At 29.7% G+C, this 10,429-nt stretch overlaps 1 protein-coding gene across 1 annotated transcript; it reads left to right on the top strand.

Moving 5' to 3' along the window:
- The first annotated feature begins 5,348 nt into the window (after positions 1–5,348).
- On the top strand, positions 5,349–7,979 carry LOC130667350 (trypsin 5G1-like). Its single transcript, XM_057468863.1, has 4 exons — positions 5,349–5,412; positions 5,605–5,945; positions 7,500–7,706; positions 7,782–7,979. Exons 1-4 carry the CDS (start codon positions 5,349–5,351, stop codon positions 7,977–7,979), a joined length of 810 nt encoding a protein of 269 aa, XP_057324846.1.
- Positions 7,980–10,429: the final 2,450 nt, after the last annotated feature.

The following is a 10,429-nucleotide window of genomic DNA, read 5'->3' as shown; positions in this document are numbered from 1 at the left end:
TTTATTCTGTTTGATCAGTCGCGACAGTGTCTGCTATAAATCAAGTTTGCACAGCTAATTCCGTCTACATAAGAGAGCCGTCCAACTGTTTATACTTTAAATCGTGAGAGACGAGCTGACACGGTATGGTATGGGATTAGAGAAGAATTTCAAATGTGTGTTGTAAGAGAGAATGAGATACTAGTATAAGACTGATGATGATATGTGTTACGCTACAGTGTTTATGACTGAGAGGGAAGAAGAATTTGGGCGGATAGAGATGCAAAGGAGATAGACAATCCAATAGAGTCCCTTGCTGAATAAACATGCTATTTTTGTGTGAATACAAATATATTTGATGACTATACTAATTAGTTTTTTCTAACGTTTTCATAGCAGTAAAATCTTTTTTTAATTGAGATATTTATATATGTAGTTATAAATATGAGATATTTATTTAGTAACGTGTAACATATGTTTTTATAGAATATACATACTTTATTTTATAAAAATATATATATTTGATATATTTATTATGAAAAGGTGTGATTGTCATATTTAAATAATTATTTTAAATCGGGAGTTATTATGACTATCAAAGTGTTGACAAATATTTTATAAATATTTTAATATTTGTTATTTATTATATAAATCAATATTGTCACATTTCACGAAAAAAAAAACAGCTACGTAATTTTCCTATGTTACATAGTAATATTTATTTTGTTCGCATATCAATTATTACTATGGTAAATAGGAATAATTCTTATGTTATATAAGAATTATTTCTATGCGAACATAGGAAAATATTTTATGTAACATATTAGGAAAATTTCCTATGCTAACATGGAAATGATTCCTACACTCTAAAACCAAGTGTGTAGTCAAAATTAACACACTTGCAAAATAACATTGAAACGCCATAAGCAATCTATAGATTTTTAACACACCGTGAAACGTGTTTTAAGTGACTACAAAAAACTATAGTTTTGTTTATGGCAATTAAACATAGAACACATTTAATGTGTGTTAAAATAATACACTTGTAACACACTTGGTTTTAGAGTGTATACTACACAAGAATTACTTCTATGTTCTAGGACACAGTAGAAGTTCCTATGCGAACATAGCAAAATATACTATCTAACATAGGAAAATTTACTATGTCGCATAGGAAAATTTTCTATGCTAACATAAGAATAATTCCTACGTTATATGTGAATTATTTCTATGTTGACATACACGGGAAAAAATGCTGGAGTAAAATTTACCACACCAAACTAGTAAAAATTTTACTACACTTTGTGGTCGCCGCAATGACAACTGTAGTAACATAAGCCACAGTGTGCGTGATATTTTACTACTATAAAAGTTCTGCTTACTACTGTAATGTAGTAAATTTTGTAGTTTCCACAACTACTCAATGTAGTATAAAATACTTGTTTTGTGGTTTTGGGAACCACACAATTTTATATGAATTGGTATCTGTTACTATTTTTGGAGTATACAATACCAGATTACTTGTACAATCTACTCCAATGTGTGGTAAAATGATCGAAAGAAGAAAATAACAGCGCCACCTACAACTTTTTTACTCCATTCTGTGGGTATCCTCAACTTGTGTCAGTGTATTTAATATTATAAATAATATTATAAAACATTATAAATAATAATATATATAATTAAAAATATTTATATATATAATTAAAAATCGAGGCGTGCAATTATAATATATATAATTTAAAATAAATATATATATATAAAAAATATAATACAAAAAAATTTGTTTTGTATTACCTGCCATTCTTCCTTTTGCTTACCTCACCTACAACTTCTATTAAATTTTATTTCTATGCTCTTATCAATGAATCGTGATTTTAATGCAATTTTTTAAATTATTGCCTATGGAGTATTTGTTATTTATTAGAATTATAACTTTTAAAACGATGGTTTTTATATTTTCTACTAATAAAAATTAATACTTAATTATTCTAAGTTTATGCTTATACGAGAATTTATAGATTACAAATGTATTTTTAAAATTATCCTTATCAGATATTGATAAAAAGTAGGCTTTTGAAATTTGAGTCCTTATTATTTTAAGTTATTCATTAATAAATTCATTTTTATATCATTTTAATTTGATATACTGTAAGTCCGAAGAATCTAAGATTAATTTTTATATTTTTATAACGTTTTCAATATCATAAAAACTAATGATCGTTAACTAACAGATATTTAATTAATACATTACGAATAAAATATATTCTACTATGTTGTGGAGCGAAATGAACCACAGTGGTTATTTAATGCTAGTTCTTATTACTACTTACTGTAGTAAATGGTACTACAGGTTGTGTACGACAGTGTACTAGTAACTGTTACTAAACGTGTAGTTATCCTATATATTACTAGTCAGTGTAGTAAATGGAACTCCATTTGTAGTAAATTTAACTACACATTTTTTTCCGTGTAGTAGAATTTCCTATGTGAACATAGGAAAATATATTGTGTAAAATAGGAAAATATACTATGTTGGCATAGTAACTATTACTATGCAACATAGGAAAAATTCCTATTTTACATAGAAAAAATTATTGTGCTAACCTAGGAACAATTTCTATGCTGACATAGGAATTTTTCCTACGTTTCGACAGTAATTTTTACTATATTAACATAGGAACTTTTCCTATGTATTATAGGAACTTTTCCTATGTATTATAGGAAAATTTCCTGTGTAACATATAGTTTGTTTCCTATATTTCCATAGGGAATTTTCCTATGTTGACATAGGAAAAATTCGTATGTCCACATAGTAATAGTTACTATGCCAACGTAGGAAAAATAACTAATTTTCTTTTCTCCGTGTTCATTTCTATCCACTAAATTATATGATTTTGAATTTATCTTCTGTAATTTAAAATTTTTAATTGGATTATTTTAGTAAATAAATTTCTAAGAATCTAAATAATGTACAATAATATTTTTACAAATTTTAATTACATGAAAAAAAATATTATGCACGTAATTATTTCGTTTTTAATTATTATTATTCCATTTTTTTTAGTAATTTTCACTTCACTTGGCAAGCGACTTTCCTTGTTAAGAGGATCATCACGACATGTTGTGGAGACTAACGAGCGTTAAATAGAGCACACAATGTGATGAGAGAACACATTTATGTTCTTGCATACATACACAGAAAATACACCCATTAATATGTATAAATGTACGAATATAAATACAAGTGTGACCATCAGCAGCCACAAAAGCCCGTTATTTAAAACGCATACATAAATAAAACAGTTAAATTCGATGTTTTACACAGAGTCGAGGCCGCTGAAATGTGGGTGCGAACGGTACGTGGTAAAAAAATAAAAATAAAAAAAATGAATGTGTGTATTATGTACATATATATACATATATACGTTCGTTAGAAAAGCGTGCGAGTATTTTGGACCGCAGGGTGTCGTGTCTCCCTACGGAGTAACACGTCTCGTTTCGTGTATTAACATGGAGCACTTGGTCGTAAGGGGTACAAAGGGGACGTATATATGCTGAATGTACGTCTGAGAGAAATGAGGGACAATATAACTAAAATGTATGTTATGTGTACTACATATAATATAAACCTGGAGAAGTAGAGTAGAGAACGAAATGAGGCGGGAGCTGTTAAGTTGTCTAACAGATGTCTCACGACGTGAATCTGGCCAACTAAATAGTCATCTCGTATACTTTAACTACAATCACGTGTATTTTTATATATTTCAACTTAGATTTTCCGACAGTTACATGTCACATTATATAATTGGCTTTAATATCCAAACTCAATTAAAATTTATTTCATTTTCTAGTTTTCGCATTAATAAATAAATTTTTTACTAATATTTAGAACCTTATTTTAAATAATTTATTATCTGTAATAAAAATTTTAGATTTTCCATAAAACTCGAAAATTAATTCAGTACTACATTGAAAAAAATAAATTTTAAAAGATTTGAATAAAAAAATAAAATTTTTAACAAGTTATAAAAAAGTTTATTTGGCACTTTGTAGCACATCAAAGTATCCGAAGGAATTTATAAAAAGCACACGTTAGTTTAAGACGTAAAACCTTTATAATAATGTAACTATTGTAAAATAGCGTGTTGATTGAATGGAAACCATGGAGAGAATAACTTCTCACCTGGTCTCATTTAACTAAATCCACGTGAGCTCCGCGTGGGGGCGTGTAACGACTTCCTGACCTGGCAATTTATACTTACTTTATAGTTTCCCGAGTGTGCTGTATTATGTGTACGACTTTGCTGACAACTAGAACGTGTTTTTGTTGGTTAGACTACAAAATATATACATATGTCCAATAAGAATAAAAAGAAATAACGCGCACGTTCCACTATGGCGTAACTTTTCAGGCATTATTGTTAAATGTACCTTTATTTATAAATTTCTAAAGCTTGGCAACAAAATAGAGCAAACTAACAGACTGATCACCTGCCACAGCCGATAAAAAACCAATAAATGCATTCACTAACCTTGCCTTCACTTATGACTGCTAACAAGCTCTTGATGTTAATCTTTTCTTCTCTATTCACCATCAATAAGCTTCCAAAAACTCCTTTATAAATCTGCAAAAATGTGGTTCAATAGAATCATTTTTACTTTTAAATTTTTGAATTCATGCTTAGAGAACTTGATCATTTTATTTATTTTTTATTTAAACATTTAATTTGAATACCTAATAAAAATATTTTTAAATAGTTAAAAATTTTTTATTGATTCTCAGAAAAAAAAATCTAACCCATCATTTTAATTAACTCTTTAACAAAAAAAAGTATAACATTGTAGCATTTTACAACCCAAGAGCAGTATTTATGAGACTAAAAGTAGCAATAAAGCCTATAATATTAACACAAGTAGAAACCAAAATAAAACTACTTTGTAACTACCGCAAGTGAATTTTTTTTTATAAATATACATATTATATATACGAAATAATATATGGAATAATATTTAGTAGGCGGTTAAAGCTATTAAAATACTCATCTCATGCTTCTTTAAATAATAAAAAAAAAACGTTAAGAATTCAATAAAAAAATTTTTAATAATTTATTGCCTAATAAAGTTAAAATTAAACTTACAGTTATTACAATTAAAATATTAATAAACTTTCCAAGATATACGTAATTGGTCGATTATTTAAAGTATTAATATACATTGACGTAAACCAAGTTTTAATTAGTCTATTGCCACGATTATTAATTTTATTACATCCCAGTGTTATATTTTATGAAATATGACAAATATATAAGGCGAAGCAATCACAAAATTTATCATTTGTTACTGTACTGAGTTTAAATCACATCACGATGATTGAAAATAAAATCCTCTGTTTAATTACTTTCATAATCAACATCAGTGTCTTTGCTCCAGGTAATGATAAAATAATATATTTATTTATAATGTTAAGTATAAAAAATATAGAAAGATACCATATGTATTACGACTGTTCCCACATATCTATTATCATGGGAATTATTCCTGTTAAAATTTTCCCTCAGTGTATTTTAATAATTTGTTATTCATTTTATTGGTTTATATAAAATTTTGAATATTTCTACATAGAAGTGACGGCCAAAAAGCCAAGTAGAATAGTTGGTGGCGAATCAGCAAGAATAGAAGATTGGCCAGCGGTAGTTACTGTTGGAAATATTTTGACAAACGAAACGTGTGGTGGTGTACTTATAAGTCACAAGCATGTATTAACAGCAGCGCATTGTATTGTTAGTGGTCGTGAAGAAGATGATCCATCTATGGATCAATTGGAGTATTATAATGTACGAGCAGGATCAAGTAGTTGTAAAAATATGGATCAAGATAAATTGATTCCTGTGGTAACAGTAAATATTCACAGATTCTTTCTTAGATATCCACCGACGCCTGAAGCCGACATAGCGATATTAGAGGTAATTAAAACATTACACACCTCAAGCGCGAAGGTTCTGTGCACGTGTGTACTTTACGATCGAAATTATTTTTTCGACTAACTCACCCACTTTAAATCATCTCTACAATTTTTTGCTTTCACTAAAATGGATTAAATTGTATACTAGTACAAAGATAATTTATTAAGGAATATGTAATTTCGACCCAATATTAATTCGGTTCATTATTATCCATTGATTCAAAACGAATTATTTTAATCCAAGAAACCAATGCTGTCAATTGTCCTGTATGAATCTTCGGAACAACGATAACTTTTGTCGTAAGGACCCTTTTGAAAATCACTATCTAAATTTTTTTTGTTTTGTTTAATTGTACACGGAAAAAATATACAGTACTGGTTAATGTTCTGCGCAGTATTCGACGAAAAATATAGGGAAAAATCCATTTTAATATGACGGATTCATACTAGAACAGGATTTAGTCATTGCTTAAGACGTACTTTTACTTTTTAAACACTAACCAGTGCTGTGCTACACAGTACATGAAACATTTGACTGGTTACTGTGAAAATAGTCGTCGTTCATAGTTCAAGAGTATAAACCTCTCAGCACATCTCCTGTTGCTGTGTAGAATGCAAGAACTTACTATTTAGTGACAGGAATGGTTACTTATACCTCATAATCTCATTAACCTCCAAAACAGTGCTCAGTTCTGTTCTGTCATGAACGGTTACTAACTTTAGATATTTCTGCAGTGTCAAGAATAGTAAAGACACATATGAAGTTAGTAACCGTTCATGTCAGAACAGAGGACTGAGTACTATTCTGGAGATTAATGAGATCTATGAGGTATAAGTAACCATTCCTGTCACTAAATAGTAAGTTCTTGGATTCTATACACGAACAAGAGCTGTGCTGCGAGAGATTTGTATACTCTTGAACTATTAACAACGGCTATTTCAACAGTAACCAGTCATATATGTTTCATGTACTGTGTAGCACAGCATTGGTTACTGTTCAAAAAGTAATAGTACGTTTTAAGTAATGACTTACTCCTGTTCTAGTATGAATCCGTCATATTAAAATGGATTTTTCCCTATATTTTTCGTCGATTACTGCATAGAACAGTAACCCGTACTATTTATTTCTTTCCTTGAAATTAATGAAAAACTTAAAACCTATAATTCATGAAAAATTTAGCTGCCATTTTTCATTTTCATTAGTATTATTTTTTCTTTTTTTTTCCTTTTTCAACTGCTGGCAGAAGCTGTAGTGTGATAGTAGAATTCAAAAATAATAAGCGACATCTAAGAAAAAAAGGCAGAATATTTTTAAAAAATTTTAAATAATAAAACCCAAAAATAATATAATGACAATTAAATTCAAGTAATAACATAAAAATAACCTTGTTAGTTCACGGAATTAAGATATTTTGCATACTATTTTGAAGATAATTCAATGGAGATTAATTCCATACTTTTCAAAAATTTATTTAGTTCAATAAAAACGGAAAAACATCAAAATATTTTAGTAATAAATTTAGTTACAAATCTAAATTGATAATTATATTCGAAGTTGAAAAGGACTATAGACTTTGAACCAGCGTTGATACCGACAAGACAATTCAGAGAAGGTGAGACAGGAACGATTCTTGGTTGTGGATGGACCAAACCTGAAGACAGTTCTAGTGTCGATGATCTTAAAAAAGCATCAATGACTATTATAAAGGTTGATGACAGTTCTATTAAAGCAATTGCAACTACAGGAATCGCATTTTGTTATGTAAGTTATATAATTTTTCTTCAAAACATTTATCTTCTTTAATGATTTCATGGTTTGTTTCAATGATTAATTTAGGGTGACAGTGGTGGTCCATTCATGATTGGTAATACTGTCGTGGGAATAATTTCAAATTCATTTGACTGTACAGGCAATACACCTGGGTCATATACAAATGTATATACATACACAACATGGATTGATGATGTATTAACTTATGGAGGGCAAAGTATATTTTCGGGAGATGTCAAAATAAGAAAGAATAATTTTTCCTAAAAAATCGTTAATAAATGTATTGATGTGTATTGAGAATAACCAATAATTGGTAGTACAAAATAAATATAAAAACACGTAATTTTGTAAAAAAATAACGATAATTATTTTGGTCAAGTCGATAAACTCGCCAATAGACGCATAAATAATTTAAATGTAAAAAAATAACAAGGACACCCCTTGGAGACACTAACGACTTGCATCCTACACATCATTGGTAAATTTTGTTGCTAGTCTCGTGTCAGGTTTTGCTCGTCCGTTTGTAACAAGTAAGAAATAATAATGCAATGGATGTCGCGTGTGCCCTCCCCCCTTTTTTTCGTCCCGTCTTTTTGTTCTAGCCGCGGGGGCACTAAAGCCACACGTGCAACCATCGGTATCCCCCTTTTATACATAAATATACAACACAATCTCTGCGTCATAAACTTTACGCACATATAAATATATTAATATGTATAAATATTTTTTACTTGGCTAATAATTTATTACACGGAAAAAAATTAATCGTGAATGCAACATGATGCAGTCTTGGTAAATAAACATGATGAAATCATGTTGCATTCACATGATTTGTCATGTTTCGGCTACATGATAATCATGTTGCTGTAACATGAGAAAATCATGTGAATGCAACATGATTTGTCATGTTTCGGCTACATGACAATATGTGGCAGCAACATGATTATCATGTAGCCGAAACATGACAGATCATGTGAATGCAACATGACTTTCTCATGTTACCGCAACATGATTATCATGTAGCCAAAACATGACAAATCATGTGAATGCAACATGATTTTCTCATGTTACCGCAACATGATTATCATGTAGCCGAAACATGACAAATCATGTGAATGCAACATGATTTCATCATGTTTATTTACCAAGACTGCATCATGTTGCATTCACGATTAATTTTTTTCCGTGTATGTATGAGACATGAGTAATACTGAGTTATATCATCTAACAATTGTACACTTATCCAAAAAATTAAAGGAGCAAAAAATTTTTAGAAATTTTTTAGTGATTTTTGGAAAGCTGTATTTTCATGAAAAATAGTCGTATCGGAAAATCAAAAAAAAAGTAATTTGAAGCTTAAAATTTCTAGTTTCAAGATCTACTGGCAAAATTTTTTTTTGAGTCACGGTTATTGCGTAATAAAAAATAGCTCGAGATAAAAATTTTCTAAATTTTTGGCTTTTGTTTTTTGGGTATACGGGCCCGGAAAATTATTCAGTTAGGAAATTTATTCAGCTACAATTTGCTTTTTTGGTGGTCTCTGTACAATATTTTGTTGCTGAGATATCGGTCTTGAAATGAAAAAAAATCCTTTTGTCTTTGATTATCGATATGTCAGCAACTAAAGGTCGCGCCGTAATTTTGAGAGCAACTTTAGAAACTTGAATCACTCAAAATTTTTGAGTTTTAACAAAAATCACTCTGCATACGAAGCAGGAAGTTTTTTTTTCGCTGGAATGATTTTGGAGTGATGTGGATTTCATTCCAACTCACATTCACTCCGATCCGGAGTTTTAATATTAAAATAAACTCCCCTGTGAAATAAATTTCACTCCAAAGTGATCACATGAATAAAAATTATCCGCTCCGAATTCACTCCAGATTCAATTCTAATTTACTCCACGAATAATTTAGAGTTTAGGTGGATAACTGCATTTTATTTAATGTTGATAATAAAATTTTAATACTTTCAGTTAGGCTGTAATTTTTTTTTTCAGCAAATTGTATAAAATATTTGAAGACCACAAATAATTTAGAAAACCTATTTTATTCTCAAAGTTACTTTTTACTCATATGTCATAAATAAAAATATCTCAAAAAGTTTATAACTGGTAAAAAAATAAAAAATATATTTATTCAGCAATAAGCATCAAAACAAACTAAATAAAATTTATTTAATCCATAGTGGACGTACATCCCTTGTGATCGTACTGTTCACCCGCATGGGCACGTCGACGTGGTCGCTGTCATTAAACTACTCGTTACCGAGAGACTACTACCTAGCATGTCTGCGTCAATCCAAATCTCTCTCCTATTTTCTCATCTATCTTTCTATCTCACTTAATACCATAATCCTCTTTATTTTCTGTCTCTGTTATTTCAGTGACTCGAAACTAAACCAGCAACACCCGCCAGCCCATTTCTCCCCCTCTCCCCTTTTCAGTCGTTGTCGTTTCCGTTGCATTCAGTGATTGGTTACATTACCGATACGCGCGTCCCGTGTCACTGTGGTGCTGGTGCTGTTAGTGCAATCGTGGTGAACTCACTCTTTTGATGAGGAAAACAACCCCTAGATTCTACACCCTATATACACATACACCAATTTATATATACATCTAAATATATACATGTATATTTCCAATCCACGTTTGTTCATCTCAAAATATCTAAAGTCAACAATACTATACTATATTATATATATATATATATATATA

The sequence above is a fragment of the Microplitis mediator genome, chromosome 5 (assembly GCF_029852145.1).
Source record: "Microplitis mediator isolate UGA2020A chromosome 5, iyMicMedi2.1, whole genome shotgun sequence".
In the NCBI taxonomy this organism is placed as follows: Eukaryota; Metazoa; Arthropoda; class Insecta; order Hymenoptera; family Braconidae; genus Microplitis; species Microplitis mediator.
Note: the sequence above shows the minus strand (reverse complement) of the source record. Positions and strands in the feature narration are given on the sequence as shown.